This window comes from Orcinus orca, chromosome 2 (genome assembly GCF_937001465.1).
Source record: "Orcinus orca chromosome 2, mOrcOrc1.1, whole genome shotgun sequence".
Lineage (NCBI taxonomy): Eukaryota > Metazoa > Chordata > Mammalia > Artiodactyla > Delphinidae > Orcinus > Orcinus orca.
This window is the reverse complement of record NC_064560.1, coordinates 60,984,810-61,001,657: the sequence shown is the minus strand read 5'-3', so window position 1 is coordinate 61,001,657 and position 16,848 is coordinate 60,984,810. Positions and strand designations below refer to the sequence as shown.

Here is a 16,848-nt window from a genome sequence, read left to right as displayed (position 1 = left end):
GCCGCGGGCGGGAGCGGCGGCCGGCGGCGCGGTCCTGGCGGGCGGGGGCCTGGAGAAAGGGCAGGGGCCGGCGGCGGGCGCGGGCCGGCAGCAGCATGGGGTCACGGAGGGCCCCCGGCCGCGGCTGGGGCTCGGGCGGACGGTCCGGGGCGGGGGGCGACGGCGAGGACGACGGGCCCATGTGGATCCCCAGCCCCGCCAGCCGCAGCTACCTGCTCAGCGTGCGGCCCGAGACGAGGTGAGTGGCGCCCTGGGGGCCTGGCCGGGCCGGGGCGGCGTGTGGGGAGGGCGGAGGCCTTCGGATGGGCCCTTGGAGCGCCCGCCCGAGGCCTGGGGACATGGTCAGGCCGGACCGGCCCTCACGGCCCCTCACGGCTCCCCTGACCTCTCATGGCCCGTGGGCCTCTAGCCTCCGGCAATGCGAGGCTCTGGGGAGGAGGAAGGCCCTACTTTGGGGTGATTTCACAGGGGCCTGAACGCTCTCCTTATCTCCCCTACCTCACTCTTGCCCCTCGCTCAGCTACTCCCGGGCCTCGGATTCCACAGCTCGCGATAAGGAAAGCCAGAGAGGCTGACATTCCTGCCGGCTGGAAGGGAGGGGGAGAACATTCTCGGGGGTGGGCAGGGGAGAGGGGGAGGTGGGGGGCGCTAGGGGCACTGCCCTGAAGGGGGCTGCTTCGCTCCGGATTCAGCGGAAAAAATAAACTCTTTAGAGAAGGGTCTTCCCCTGGGCCCAGGACTTTGGTCTTCCCCGGGATCTCGGTGGGAGCTGGTGAGGTGAAGGGGTTGCTCGAGGTGCTGGTCGGCCCGGCCTGAAGATTCAGAGCGTGTGGCTCTGAGGAAGCCAGTTTCCCTGCCCAGTCTGGGGGACTGGGATGCCAAGGGAAGGGGCCGAAATGATGAGCCCTTTACTTCTCTTCCAAGAATTAAAGAGGTGTGGATGCTTTGTTTTGGGAGCTAGGCTACCCACCCGTGTAAAGACTTGCAGACAATAGAGGGGCATTTTGGCACTCAAAGGCACCCAGACACACAGGAACACGTTCATTACCATGGAGGCGGACACTTCCTGTCCCCTCTGGACAGCTTCGTTTCCCTCCAACTCTGGAGTCTATTCCAAAGGGAATTGTGATGGTTGGCTATTGGGTTAGTGGTTGTGTCACAGCCCCAGAACTTGTCTTACCGTAGGTCACACAGAAAACAGCCAGTCCTCTGAGAAGCTGTCTGGAGACTTCTTGTCCTCCGTTCTTAAAACAGCACAAAAACAGGCATCAAGGACATTCAGGAAAAGTCCCAGGCACTTCCTCGTGGATTGGCTGAGTTCTGTTGACCTTGGAGTTGGAAAAGTTCAAATGTAACCGGAACCGGTTTCTGCATAAAACTCGTCAAATGGTGTCACATGTCTGGGACAGGGCTGAGGGCTGGTGTTAGTGATTGAGTCAGACTCAACAAGGTCTCTGGCTGCCAGAAAGAATGCCCCTTCCTCCTAGCCACTGGCTCTATGGAAAAACTGGAATGACATTTGTATATTTACTCCAGTCCATGGTGAAGCTGACTGCCTTCCAGGAGCCTCACGCTTGTCTCATACTTGTCACAGTGATTTGTCTGGGCTTTGCCTCCTGTGTCTGGCCTTTGTCAATACCAGTGGAACAAGGAGAAGCGGGAAGCAGGGCCCTTCTCAGAGACAGCATTGGGGTGGATTGAAAACCAGGCAGAACTGGGAGGGCAGGGGGTCTGGGCTGTTAGGAAAAAGGCTGGAGAGTGGACACATGTCCACTCTCCAGCTGCCGCCTGAGAAGTTGTATGGTAGATACAATTGCACATGTGATGAGTGCAAAGCAGCGTGTCAGCCTGAGAACTGCAAGTGGATTAGAAATGTCTGGCTTCAGTCCCTTTGGACCTAAGTGAGAATGTTCTTAAATGGAGACTCTTTTCATCAAGTGTTTGGAGAGGCAGGGCTGGGGCAGTGGGAGAGAGGGTTTTCTAGCCCAGGACTGTGGGCTGTGGTTTTGCCTCTGCCACCTGGCCACAGACCCCCGCCCCGTCCCCGGTCCTGAGAGACAAAGAAGGCTAGGTTTCTCTTACCTCTGGAAAAACCTCTGGCCGAAGAGGGGAGACTGTGAAAGTGAATGGGGCTGTGTTGGGTACTTGGGGCGGAGGCAGTTCACAGCCATCTATCAAGGCCTGATTCCTGTGTTAGAGCAGGCAACCATATAGTCTTCTGTCTCTCAGAGCAACCTGACTGCCTGTGGGTGTGGGAAGAGGGCCCAAGAGATGGAGGAGAAAGAGGGTCCCTTGAGGACTTTGCCAGTTAGCCCTGGCTCCAGCCTAGATGAGCCCTGACTATCCAAGAATTCTGATCAAGAGGCAGGTTCCGTCCCACTCACTCTTGACTTCAGTGTTTTCGGGTCTACCTTGATACACAGCTATCACAGAGCTTGTGAGTCATCATTCTCATGGGACCTTGGGAGGGTAGGCTGCCCCTGGGAGCCGATGGACAGCTGGGCTGTGAGCCAGGCCACCAGAAGCCTTGGCCCAGGTCTAGAACCTGTCTTCCCGTGCATACCTTTCCTTCCTCCAACCCTGGAGGGATTTCCAGTCTGTAGTCAGCTCAAGGGTATTTCCAGTACCCCTGGGGTCAGAGGTTCAACATGCAAGTAATCCCCCCAAACTGTAGGCCCTCCCTCCTAGGGCATCCAGCCTCTAGGACCTCACCCCTATAGGAAGGTGGGGCATGGGTAAGCTAGAGTAGGTTAAGGAACCACAGTCGGGTGGTTGCAGTTATTACTACCTTGCTTCCGAGGGACACTTAGAAGTTCCAGAAATCTCTGACCACTCATTTCTTGGACACTCTGGTCCAAGTGGGCTCGGAGGAGCAGCAGAGCCCATGATATTTGCTATAGCTTTGTGACACCTCTTCTGTTCTGCTTGGGTCAGGCAGGTTGTCTAGGGCTTTCAGGGAAACTGAGGCAACAGGCCAGGACTTTCTGAGGGCCTTTTATGTCCCAGAATATATGAAAGCCAGGAAGAATGGGAGGCCCCAGCTTCCAGGGCCAGTCCTGGTCCCCCACGCTGCCGCCCCCTCTCCCCCCAGGCCTACTTTTCTCCTTTATGAAGAGACCTTTCCTTCCTGGGCCCTGAATGTCCATTCTATAAAATGAAGGTATCATTAAGAACTCTTTTAGCCTTTCTACCCCAACATTTGATGCCTCTAATTCTGACCCACTCACAGTCAGTAAATGGGGAGTTCCCTTCCTGGGTGAGAGCCCTGAACCTACCTCTGGCCCAGTCAGCAGCGCACAGGCACCTTCTGAAGACAAGGTGCCTCCACAGCCCAGGACTCCTCCTGACATGGCTAATTATGTAAGGGTGAGGCCTAGAGAAAGCAGGATGATGGAGCCAGGGAGCAGAGCGTTACAACCAGCCCTAGAGAGAGCCAGGGAGGGGTCACTATCACAGTTCAGACCCTTGCCCACTTGCAGGTGGAACCTATCGTTTTCTGTCTGAATTAGAGAGCTGATTCTCTCCCTCTCCCTCCTAGGGAAGAAATCCAGACCCAACAAAGGAGAAATCTCTCCACTCTGAGGAGAAAGGCAAAGGAAGTTCATGGTCAGGAAAGGATGGAGTTGGCTAGTGCCTTGAAACCACGGGAGGTGTGCCCTCTTGGCCTCCAGAGGGTTTTTGAAGCTGTGAGCAAAGGCAGCTGCTTTCTGGAGCAGCAGCTCCCTCTGGGGGGCAGGACCCTTCCAGACTGAAAGAAATACTTCCCTTCTCTCCCTCCCTCCTCCTCCCTCTTTCTCGCTCTTTCTTCCATAAAACAGAGGTTGAAGACCCACTGTATGCCTAGCACTGTGCCAAGAGCTACAGAAGCTACAAGAGCTAGGTTTGAAGGCTGGGTAGGCAGGATTTAGATGAGCAGAAGGAAAGAGGGAGGGCTTTCTGAGCAGAGAGGACGAAAGTGAAGTCTCAGAGGCCAGGAATGGACCTGTCCATGCCAGTTAGGCGACAGGTCTGGTTACAGTGGAACCTGAGTATTGGGAAGTAGAGAACCGTGTGTGATGGGGTGCGAGTAGGTGAGGGAGGGCCTTAAGTGCCCAGTCAAGGAGTTGAGACTCAATATAATACACAGTGGGGGGATTGTAGCTTTTTTTTTTCCAGAGAGGTGGTGTGATGACGGGTGAAGGAGAAGGGGATTGTGTGCTCATCCAATATGGAGGCACGAGGGTCTAGATCAGAACACAGCAGCAGGAATAGAAAAGGAGAAAGAAGGGCCTAGAATTATGGACTAACTGGACTTGGGAGGGAGAAGGAGGAGTCCAAGATGGCGGATTTACAGCTTCAGGAGAGTGCTGGTAGTATCCACAAACCCAGGAGCCCTGGAGTGGAAGCCATGTTTTGGGGTAGAGGATGAGTTTGGTTTTTTTTGTTTATAAAGATACAGGCTGTCAGTGGTCAGAGATGCAGACAGAGTTCCACTGAGCAGACTGGACTGCTGATAACGAAGGGAGAGCTATTCTCATGGTGGGGACAGACTGAAGGGAGTGAGTGTGGTTGGGTGGCCCCTGAGATCTCCCAGAGAGCAGTGGGAGATGGTGGCCCTAGACTCCACTGGAGATATTTGTGTTAGGAAAACTGGAGGCAGAGGCAAAAGTTGACTCATGTCAAGTGGGCTGGATCTCCACTAAGGGGCAGCTCTGTGTGAGTCCTCACCCCCCAGTGGCCTACACAGCCCCTAGCTGGTGTCCGCTTCAGCTGCCCCGGGGCAGGAGGGATGATCAGGGCCTCAAAGTGTAAAGGGCCTTGGGCTGGTCTGACCGAATTGGGTGCCTCCTGGCTCCTGTTGAATTAACTGCTTTGTTCTTCTCCTGTTCTTCACACTCACAGCTGGTTTGCCTTGCGTGGTCTGTTTAACCGTACTTTAACATGTTAATGGGTGTTCTCCAAGCCACCTGTCTCCTTCCCAGCCTGTGAGGGGATTTCCAGGAACGGGGTCTCTTCTCCCCATAAAGGCCGAGGGTTGAAGCAGGAGCTGCCCCCAAGCTGGCATGCTGTGGAGTGGGGAACCGTGCCAGGAAGCTACAAGTGATTCAAGGACCTGGGACACACCTTTCTCAAAGCTCAGCCCCTGGGGGCCTCCTTCCTGCCTAACCATTTCCCAGGACTCTGTTGCATTTAACGAGCTCTTGGTTTCAGATACATTGTGTCGGGTGGTGAGGCCACTTGCTAACTGGAGCTGGCCAACTAAGACAGCTGGTCCCTTTTAATAGAAAAGCCCCTGGGCCCCAGATGGTGGCCGATTAATACTTTGCCGACTGTTGTTGATTTCTCCTCCTCCTCTCCTTGCTTTTTTGGCCTAATGATTCCATTTGCTGTTTTTGCTTAGCTTATCAAGCAACTGGTTGTCTCACCCCAGCTCTGGAAGGTAAACGCACCATTGCATTACATTTCTCTGACTGCTTTTTTTCTTGGGTGTGGGCATTGAGGGGCCTCTGGGTGACTGCTTTTGCACTAACCAGGCTGCATGGGGTGAGGGGAAGGTGGAGGGTGGTTGGGGAGGGTGTGAGAGGGCACTCACGTGAGCATGGGTCTCACAGGGGCCAGAGTTGATGCCTGCATGCACCATCCGAAAGGGGTGCTGGGACCCAGAAATAGGCCAGGGTCCCTGAGATGCCTGCAGCTGTATCTCTGTGCCCCTGGGAGAGGCACCATGGGACCAGAACAGAGAACCACCAGTCATGTGCCCCATTTCTCCCCCATCCTAGGCTTTCATGGTTTTTGTAACCACATATCTAGGTTTGACACCTTATTGTTTATCTTCTAACCATGGATACTTCCTTGAAAAAAATTTTTTTTCTCAGTCCCATAAGTTCTCCTTCTGTCATCTCTTTCTCCCAATTACCCTCTCCTTTGGCTCCTCTCCACCTCTGCAGGCTGTGAACCCTGTAAGGTCAGGGAATACCATGTTAGTGTATTCCTGCATTAACTTGTTCTCTGAATCTGCTTCAGAGACAGATCGGGGCCTGAGCAGGCCCACGGGCCGGGTTTGCCCGTTGAATGACTGTCCTCTTGCCTCCTTAGCTGGGGACAGCTCTCCACCCCTGGCAGAACTGACAATTATGATCAAAATGGGAACGTTTCCTGGCTACTTCCAACCACTTAGGCCTCATCCCCGACTCTGGCAGATTTGGGGAGAGTTGGCTACAGTTTCTTTACACAGAGAAAGATTTCTGCGTAGCTAACTGGTTTCTGAATAGCTAATAATTAGTGCCTACCATGTACGTTTCCTGTGATAGGCAAGAATACTGAGAGACCTTTGTTCTGGGTGGCTCACTGTCTGAAGGGGTAGAAGAGAGGGTATCACAATGAATTCAAAGCAGAGTGTGGTAAGTGCTAAAAGAGAGAGGGTCTTGGAAGTCTACTTAAAGCAAGGTAAATAACCAAACCTAAGGGCAGGGTTAGGTTCCTTTGAACATGTTGAAAACCAGTGGTGATTCTGGTGTTCTATAGAGACACATGATTAGGCTGTGATATCCTTATGAAGTCACAGAATTGGAAGGACCTGGAGGTGTCAGGGTGGGACCAGACCATTTTCAGATGCATGGACTTCCTGGCTTTCCAGGGGGCAGGAAGCAGCAGACTCAGAGTCCATCCCATGTCTGAGTGGTTTGGAAAATGGGAACAAAAAGTGGGTGACATTCAGTAGAATATGATAGTATATGCAGTGACTCTCCCTGTCCCCCCAAATGTACCCCAGATCCACTCTCCTAGAGGGCATTCTTCTAGCTATACTTTTCAGCAGTTAATATAGTTAATAATATAGTTAGGACCTAGTCTGGAAAGTTTGAGAAGATAAGCATTCTTTCTTATTCAAAAAAAGTAATGAAATAACATAACTACCTGTTGTTGAATATCTAGTGTGAGCACTGCAAATTTTCTTAAAGCATAATTTTCCTGTTTTCTCACTTACCCAGTAGCTTATTTTCTTAGATTTTTCCCAAGCAGCTTCATCCCTAAGAGCCTAAGCTGAATATGAGATCCAGGCTCATGTTCATGAGTAGGGTAGGATTCAGATTATGTAGGGAGGACATAATTAGGTATGTTTTGAATTAGTTGCAAAATCGTAGAAGTCTGATTACTTTGGGCATAGCACTTTCCTTTAGAAACTGTTGGTTGGGATCTGGTATTCCCCAAAGTCAGAAACTGCTGCTAGCATGAGAGCAACGAGAAACGTTTTCAGATGAAATTCCCGAGTGTCAGGGAGTTGATAGTCTAGATCCTGAAGGACCCTCTATTTTGAATGGATTAAAAGGGAAAGGAAAGGACAGTAAGTTGTAAGAAGACAGTTCTTACAACCATCTAATAAGTTACTTAGGTTCCAGGTGAGAGCGTGGCAGGGAGTGTTATGGCAGCCTTAACTGTAGTCCCAACTCAAACGTTCAGGCACGTGAGAAGTTGGGATCCCCTTTCTGGGTAGTCTTTGTGGGGGAGGACTCCTGTCAACTGCTCAAAGGGCCAGGCATCTGCATTCTGTACAGAAACCATGGCTGGACCCCCTCAGTCCAGAAGTCTTACTTGATCCCAGATACTCTTCCTGGGATGTGACCTTTCTCCTCAAACTCAAGTCCAGAATGATAACCACAGAAATGATAAATTGAACGTGGAGCCCTCCCCACAAAGTAGGATTTAGCTTCTATTTGCTTGTGTTCCCACAGACTCTTACCTGCCCCTGGTGGAGAGATTACAGGCAGACACACACTGCCGGCGGGCGACTACCCGTTCCTCTGAGGCTCAGAGAAAGGCAGCTCTGAGTGATTTGTCTTCCCCCACAGCAGTTTCTCCTGCTCCCCTTCACATTACCCCTTGCAGTCCTCCCTGCTGCTCACAAGAGGGCGTGTGATTTGGGAGGGGGAGGAGGGCTGGGCACGGCTTGTGCCCCACACAACCTGGCTATGTGGTTACACGTCACGCCTAGGGATGCATTGTGTCTCTGCTGGCCCATGGAAGGGTTTGGCATGGTGGTTTGCTCGTGTGTGCAGGCAGGAGAGGACTGTAAGTGCTGAGCAGTGCTGGTGAGTCTGTGCTGGACTCAGTGAGCGCACAAATGCCCCTGAGTTCTGGAAGATGGGCTATCACGAGGGAACTGAAAGCCCTGGCTTTTGCAGTGGTGTATCTGTTTGTGATGTGGCGGTCTTGCTGGTTGGTCCTGGAGCTGCCAGCCGTGTATTCACTTGAGCATGTGGATCTAAGGGGGGAGCAAGGGAGCCATGACTGGCTTTCCACTGGAAGTCCATAGCCCTCTTTAGGGTGAGAATTCATTTGAGTCTTTCTTTTCTGATACTCCTAGGAGCTAGAGGCCACCCTTGGATCTAGACCCCTGGCATTGACCAGCTTATTCTTTGTCTATTATGGGTCTATGCTCACAAATGCAGGGGCTTTTCTTCTGAGCCTAAGCTTTAGGAGAGGCCCCTGAGCTCCTAGGACCTATGTATACATGGGGTTGGCTGGCTTTTCCCTCTGTGGCATGAATGGAGGCTCTGCTGTGCTGGGGTCTCCATCTCTGAGGCTGGGCCTATCCATGTGTGTGTATCCCCCATGCACAAGCTTCCCTGAAAGGTGGAGTGTGAAGCAAGATTCCACAATAAGGATGGAATGGGGATGCCAGGACTGGTGGTCTGGCATGCTCAGGAGTCTGGTCCATGGTCAGATGCTGCCTACTGTAAGGGGTCTGGGTCAGGATCCCATTCAGCCCCTTGGTAACTTCCCTGCTCCCAGCCTGGCCAAGAGGCCTAGGCTTTCTGGAGGAAAGACTTGCCCAGGTGCTGGAGCCATGGCCACGAGATGACGGATGGACATGGTAAGATTTAAGCTACCTTGGGCACCAGGGTGTGGCATAATGCGGTGGAGGTGGGAGAAAGGCTGCTCTGAATAGTTCTTTGCCTTTCCTAGGAGCACCTTCTGCTCCGTCATTGCTCAGCTAACAGAGGAGACCCAGCCGCTTTTTGAGACCACGCTCAAGTCCCGGGCTGTGTCCGAGGACAGCGACGTTAGATTCACCTGCATCGTCACAGGTAATGAGGCCGTCTGTATGATCCATGCCAGGGTGCTGCACAGGTCGGGGTCTAAGGGGGCTGTGGGGACAGGCACGGAGAGGGGTTGGCTGTGTGCACGAAACTGTGCAAGTTGACATTTGTCTTCTTAGCTTTCTCTCCAGTTTCATCTCCCTGTGTGGGCTGGGGTCCCTTTCTCCTCCCATTCTGGAGCCACATATACACCCTGCTCTTCTTCAAAACCTGTCTTCTGTAAAGGTTCCTCACCCTCAGGCATACATACACGACTGATGAATCTTATTCCAAGGAAAGAAGCTCTCCAGTCGAAAGAGGTTTTCAAGGCTACTCCTCAAATATCCCCATTTTACAGTTGAGTAGTTTGAAACTTGGGAGTCTCAAGCCTGAGAGACAATAATGTAGAGTGATTCTGACCGCAGACCCTGGAGACAGACTGCCTGGCTTGGAATGCTGGCTTGTCCCCTTTCCAATTATGTGATGCCGAGCACCTCACCTGCAAAGTGGGGACGATAATAGTATGAATACATGCAAAGCATTTGGAATAATACCTGGCGTACAGTAAGTACCGTATAAGTGTTAGAAGTGAAGACTGTCATGTGTGCATTTCACTGAACTCCGAGATGGAATTTGAAGCAACAGTTTGGCAGAATAGGAAGCAGAGACATACTCCTTGGAAGGGGGGAATAAAGGGGTGAGGGTACTGGGAAGCTGGCCCTGGGCATTGTATCCCTCCCCCAAACCTCCCAGCAGTGGCTCCATTGCACTAACCCGACCTGCTTCAGGGCCTGCAGGACTCACCAATGGGTGCCTATCTCTCCCAGCTCTGCAGCCACCAGGTCAAGATTCCCTCCAAGAGCCCATTTTTTTCAGTAAATCAAGGGCGTTGGTGGTTTCCAGCTACGACATGTCTTGATTCTGGGGAACCTGTCTGCCCCAACCAGCTAAACATCTTCTCTGAGACTGGGTTCCCCTGGGCAGTTTTCACCTTGCCCAGAACCCTCTGTGCTCAAAGCTGAGAACACTTCCGAGGGATGCAGAGATGCGCCTGCATCCCGTCACTTTGTACAGCATAACACCTTTTGCAACGTGTATCTGTTTCCATTGTTGTCAAATTCTTACAAAACCCTGTGAAGTCAGTGCTATTATTAGTCAGATTTTACAAAGGAGGAAACTAGAATAGGTTAGGTGACTTGCCAAAGCCCACAAACCTGGTGAAGAGGAGAAGCTGCTTTTGCTCTCTGAAGCATCTGATGCTGCTTGCTTATGCCTGCATCTGCTATGTTACTGTGCTTCTCTGCTTCCCCTCACTTATCTCCTTTATTTATTTATTTATTGGGTCTTCATTGCTGCACACGGGCTTGTTCTAGTTGTGGTGAGCCGGGGATACTCTTGGTTGTGGTGTGCGGGCTTCTCATTGCGGTGGCTTCTCTTGTTGTGGAGCATGGGCTCTGGGCACGCAGGCTTCAGTAGTTGTGGCACGCGGGCTCAGTAGTTGTGGCTCGCGGCCTGTAGAGCGCAGGCTCAGTAGTTGCGGCGCACGGGTTTAGTTGCTCCGTGGCATGTGGGATCTTCCCAGACCAGGGCTCGAACCTGTGTCCCCTGCATTGGCAGGTGGATTCTTAACCACTGCGACACCAGGCAAGTCCCTCTAATAGCCTTTTAAAATAACTTTCCACAAGATCAATGCCATCGGTACCCTGTCAGTTACTTTCCTTAGAGACATCCCTATTCTATGTGAACTGGTGGGCTTTTAGGCCTAATACACAGCTGTTCTACTGGGTCTTTCCTTTGCCTTTCTTCTGGGTTTGATTCAGTTTCCTGGATCTCATGTCTTCCTTTTTCTTGGCTTACTCTCTGGCTTTATTGAGCTGCATCCTCCAGTGGCTTCATCAGGTCCCAAAGATGGTACAAGAGCAGAGGCATTATGATGACAAGCTCTCAACCTATCTCTCCTTTGAGTCATTCCGCTCCAGTATGACTTAGTTGTTCTCTGCGTCTGGTACACAGTCGTCATCCTAGGATCTCCCTTCATCATCATGCTGTGGATTTCCTTTTCCCCTCCTGTAATGGATTTCTTGTTTATTTGTATTCCACCTTTGTCTCTTTCTTGATTTACATCCTTGTTTTGGTAGCTTCCTAGGAGGAGTACATGGTAAGTAAATGTTAGACAACTTTTGTCTGAAAATGTCTTTTTTTCCTGCTTTACTCTTGATGGAGAGTTTGGCTAGGTATAGAATTCTAAGTTGAAAATAATTTTCCTTCAGAATTTTGAAAACATTACTACACTGCCTGCTTCCAGTGTTCCTGTTCAGAGCAGGAAGACGGTTTGATTCCTGATTCTGTGCATGAGACCAGCTTTCTCTCTGGAAGCTTTTAAGAGTGTTTTGATATTTCATAATGATGTATCTTGTTACGGGTGTCTTCATCCAGGGGCATGCTTGGATGCTTTCAGTCTGGAAACTGATGGCCTTTAGTTCTGAGAAATCTGAGATGATTTTGATGTTGATTTCTTCCCCCTGTTTTATCTGTTCTTTCTTTCTGGAACTCCTGTTATGTGCATATCTGCTCCCCTGGACTCATTCTCTTATTTTCTTATCTTTTCTTCCCTTTCATCTATTTGTCTTTTTGTTCTTTCTGAGATTTCCTCAGTGTTATATTTCAGCTTTTCTATTGGGTTTTTTATTTATAAGAGCTCTTTTTTAATCCTTTTCTAGAACATCCTGTTCTTTTCATGAATGTAGTATTTTCTTTTAACTCTCTGAGACTGGTAATGATAGTTTTCTAAACGTTTCCTGCATGGTTTGTGTTTCTTCCAGTTTGCTTTTTTTCTCTTTAATTGTTTTGGTCCTGAATCTCCTGCTTATAGGCTTTCCTCAGATATCTAGGAATCTTTGGTTGTCAGATAATGAGTAAAAGCAGGAGACTAAAAAGCGAATTGGAAGTTCTGAGCAAGTAGGAGGGGCCTGAAACCTTGGGTCTTCACTCTAGGGTGACCTGGCCACCACTAGAGTTGGGAACTGACAAAGTGAGTTTCTTTAGTTCCTTCCTCTTGGACTAGCCAGATTCCCTAGTGAGTATTCTTCTAGTGTCTTGCCTGAGTTTTCTGGAAGCTATGCAGATGAGAGAATTGGGTGGGCTCTCAGCATAAAGCATTTATTTATTTATTTTTAAAAATAAATTTATTTATTATTTATTTTTGGCTGCATTGGGTCTTTGTTGCTGTGCGCGGCTTTCTCTAGTTGCGTCGAGCGGGGGCTACTCTTCGTTGCGGAGCTCGGGCTCTAGGCACGTGGGCTTCAGTACTTGTGGCTGTGGGCTCTAGAGTGCAGGCTCAGTAGTTGTGGCACACGGGGTTAGTTGCTCCCTGGCATGTGGGATCTTCCCGGACCAGGGCTCGAACCCGTGTCCCCTGCATTGGCAGGCGGATTCTTAACCACTGCGCCACCAGGGAAGCCCAAACATTTATTTTATAGATTCGTTTTTCCATAGAATATTTATGCCCTCCACCAAGCTGGCTTACCCTCAGAGGATTAGATGAGATAATACATGAAAAATGTACAGGTCAGTTACTAAACTGCATCTTTGGACGTAGGGGGAAGGAGCAGTTAGTTACACAGTGGTATGGAGTGGGGAGGGGATCCAGAGATCTGACTGTTTTCCACACCTCTTTTTACCTTTCCTTCTTTCCCTTTACCCCCAGTTCCAGAGATATCTGGTTGCCAGTTCCTAGGCCCTTTGAGGATTTTCTGTTGTTCAGAGGGTAGTTCTCAGTTTCTCATTGGGTTAAGCTGTCTTGGGTCTGCTAAGTCAGTTTCTACTTGTCCATCTGCTTTCCAGCTTTCAAAATGTTGTTGTTCCTATTGCTCTCCTTCCCCTTATTCTCCCCTTTTTTAGTGGCTATATATATACTACATATACACACACACACACACACACACATTTTTTTTTTTAAATAAAAATATCTCATTAATGTAGCTTAGTGGTTTTGGGTGAGAGAGTGAAAATAGATGGTATGCTCATGCTGCCTTTTTACCTAGAAGCCTGGCAAGTTCCTTATCATCTTTCAAGGCCCAGCTCAAACAGCTCATCCTCCAGGAGGTCATCTCCAGCATTTCCACAGAGAGCTCTTACTCTGTCTTTCACAGTACAGCTTCTTGGTCCATCTCTCTCCCCAGTGAGCCCGTGAGATCTGGGGGGTAGAGCACACACCTGACACATCGTGCCTCTGGAGCAGGCACGAAGAAGGCACTCAGTACATATTTGCCAGTGTGACCACAGTGACCCTGACTGTGTGGACAACAAAATCAGTGTCTTTTCCACTTTCCACATTGCCTGTTCATTGCAGCTGCAGCTTCAGTGCCTTGACAGCAGCAGCTGCTGTGGGGGCCTCCCTCCTTTCCTTCTTCCATTCTGTCCTTTGTAGCCATGGACTCTGAGAGCAACATGCTGAAGCCGACATGAGTCTGACTTACAGAGTCTTGGAGTATTTTACTGGATGCCCCCAAGGTCATCATGGGAGTAAGCTTTTCCCTGTCTCAAGCCCAACTCAAAGGAACAAACTTTTATCCCCTCAATTGCTATAATACCCATGTCTCATGATGACCAGCCAGGCCCATGGTCTTCTGCTCAGGAGCACCTGCCATGATGAGATCTACGACTCTGCTGAGTAAGGCTGTAAGATTTCTAGGGCTCTAGCTATCTCTAACATCCACACCTTGGTCCACTGTCGTACCTAGTTCCCTCCTCCTCCCTCCTCATCCCCATGTATATAAAAAAAATCTCAGGTTACCTGAGTCTTTTGTAGCAGATTAAGAAAGAATTCTCTGTGATCACCATAGTACACTTGGTAAGTAAGCCTTTCCCAATTAACAAGGAGAAAAGGTAGACTGTAAGAGAGGGGCCAGGGGGAGGGGAAAGCATTATGCAGAAAGATCAGAGAACAAAGGAAACAGGGCTAGAAACTGGGTCTCCCCTCCGCCCCCATCTGGAATGGAGGATCGAGGATGGGTGTATGGCTCAGACTGGCCTTTGTATGAGACTGGTGTGGTGATCCTGGCTCGTCCCATGGAGATGGAGTGACCTCACTTCCTCCCACCCTGCTGGTAGCACTCCTTGAATGAGGTTGTGATGAGTCAGTCTAAGCAGGGCCCTGCCAGGAGTAGGTGATGCTTTCGTGGTGGGTCAGGATCTAGTCCAGGTGAGGAAGAGGAGTCTGTGCCAGTGCCCCTGCTGGCTGAGCTCTGAGGGAAGCCCTTCGGGACTTGGAGAAGTGGTATATGACCCTGGGGTTCTCCCCTCTCAGAGTGGGCATATGCGGGATAGCAGGCCTTGATTGGACCTTCTGGCTCCTGTCTCCCCCAGGGGCCCCTCTGGCCAGAGTACAACTGTCCTCCTTGAGGCTGCCCATCTCTGTCCAGCATGGTGACCCCTTTCCCCCACTCTCCTCAACTCTGTTGTAGATTCTGTGTTAGCCTGTGTATGTGTGTGTGTGTGTGTGTGTGTGTGTGTGTGTGTGTGTGTGTGTGTGTCAGGACAACTGGGCAGAGGGACTTAGCCTTTAGACAGAACCAAGTTCTTGAAGAAACTCGTTTTAGAGAAATAAGTCTAAAATAATGACTGCTGGGGGCAGAAACTTACATATTAGTCCCAGAGTCCCCAGGGGAAAGAGCAGTGGAATAAGGAAAAGGACACCAAGGGCTTTGTCATGTGCCAGCTGTGTGACCCTGAGTAAGTTATTGATTTCTCTGAGTCTCATCTTCCTTTTGTGTAAAAGGAAGGGATTGTGTAAAAGGGATTCAAACACCTGCCTTACCTGTTTTATAGAAGAGAGGGATTTGAATTTTGGCTCTTCTGTGTACCAGCTGGATGACTTTGGGCAGGAGCTTTAATTTCCTCTTCCTTAAATTGAGGATTAATAACAGTACATTCCTCATAGGATTTATGAGAGGATTAGATGAGATAATACATGAAAAATGTACAGGTCAGTATCTGGCATATAGTAAGTCTTCAGTAAATGTTCACAATTGTTTTCACAGGTTTGTTATGAAGACCAAATGAAATTTTATATTTGAAAGCTCTTTGAAACCTCTAAATTTACATTCATCATTATTCTTCTCCTGAATCTGAGCTTCTCCAAAATGGGAATGGTTAGGATGAGGCTGTAAGTCTCCGAGCTGAGTTCTGGACTCAGGCATGCTGGCTGTGGAGCAGAGGTGTCAGTGTAGGAAGGGGAAGAGGGAAAGCCTCAGGCTTCAGTACTGCTGTGGGCTCTCCTGGTCAGGGCCAAGTGTGTGTGTGTGTGTGCATGCGTGCATGCCAGCCTGTGGGCACACATACGGGCACACGTGTGTGTGCAGCTGGGAGTGAAGGACCTCCCTTGCTTTTGTGTGTTTCAGAATACAGTTCTATTACCCAGGGCACAAAGAAATGTTTTCTCCCCAAATAAAGTTGTTTCCAGAATCCATTGTTGCCGTGGAGCCCTAAGCTGTCAGGTTGGCCCCCACCTAGTGAAGAGGCACCAAAAGGTGGCATGGTGGCTGAAGCCCCAGCCTTGTGGCTGTGGGCTCCATTCAGCGTTCCCTTCTTGCCCCATCCCTGCCCTCTCGCTACAGCCTGACTGGACTCGGATGCCCTGGAGGCTGAGGCCTGACTGGGCAGATCATGGGGCAGGGAGGCTCTGAGCCTGGCCCTTGTAGGAATGAGATCATCCCATGGGATGGTGAGGACATGCACGGTGATGTAACCAGGGGCTTTAGCTCACTGTGGAAACATGGGGCTCGCTTTACAGTCAGGGCTGCCCAGAGTTTGTTCCTAGCTGACCCAGCTGCAGCCTCACCTCCCTTGCTCCCTACTCCTGTACACAGTTCCCCAGTGTGTCCTCTGCTTTCCACCCCACACTCTGCTGTTGTGGTTCCTTTGTCAGGCATGCCCTTCCCACTCACCTCTTGTTTGCTCACTTATTCCCTTCCTCATTTACTCACTCATCCAGCAGATTTTTATTTTTATTAAGTAACTACTCTGTGCCAGGTGCCATCTTAGGTGGTAGGGATACAGAAGTGAAGGAGAGATGATGCTGACTTACATGGGACATAAGTCTAGGAGGGGAGACAGACAAGGGGATAGTCAGTTACAGTATTGTGATTAGTGCTATGAAGGGGGGAAGTACAGGCACTGAACCCACGTTTTCTGAAATTCTACCCACCCTCACAGCCATTTCAAATGCTGCTCATGCCATAAAGCCTTTCCTGATTCCCCAGCCAGAGGTGCTCATTCCCTTCTCTGTACCCTGAGCCGTTAGTGCATTGCTTCATTCATTCACCTATAAATATTTAACGAGTGTTGATTCCATACCAGGCACTATTCTAGGAACTGGGGACATAGCACGAATAACACGGATGAGTCATGGAGCTGTTCTTTCCCCAGGGAGTTGGAGAAGATGGATGTAAACCAACAACCTCATCAGGGTATAATATGTCAGGCAGCAATGCATTCTATGAAGAAAAAGAAACATAGTAAGAGGGCTAAGAGTTTCCAGGGAGACAGAGTCGCTGTTTCACAGGGGCTGGTAGGGAAGGCCTCTCCAAGGAGGGAATGTGTGAACAGAGGCGGGAGGAATCCAGATGTGATTCTCACCTGCTTTTAGAGGCCAGCCAGCAGGGCCGTGTGGCAGGGGTACCGCAGGCAAGGCAGAGAACGGGAGGAGCTGAGGCCAGTGCGCTAGCGCGGCCCACGTCATGAGGACCTTAATGACATGGGAGCTACTAGGGTGTTTTGAGCAGAGGAGTGC

At 50.3% G+C, this 16,848-nt stretch overlaps 1 protein-coding gene across 3 annotated transcripts in view; it reads left to right on the top strand.

Annotated features, from left to right (window-relative positions):
- Positions 1–16,848, top strand: part of ALPK3 (alpha kinase 3) — a 53,562-nt gene continuing 36,714 nt past the window's right edge. The window contains exons 1-3 of one of the 3 annotated variants that reach the window (XM_049705756.1): positions 1–238; positions 5,381–5,419; positions 8,944–9,065. In XM_049705756.1, the coding sequence (XP_049561713.1) occupies positions 96–238; positions 5,381–5,419; positions 8,944–9,065 (304 nt within the window). In that variant the 5' untranslated portion in view covers positions 1–95. The remainder of the gene's footprint in view (positions 239–5,380; positions 5,420–8,943; positions 9,066–16,848) is intronic. The other 2 variants (XM_033402922.2, XM_049705755.1) reach the window with 2 other exon arrangements.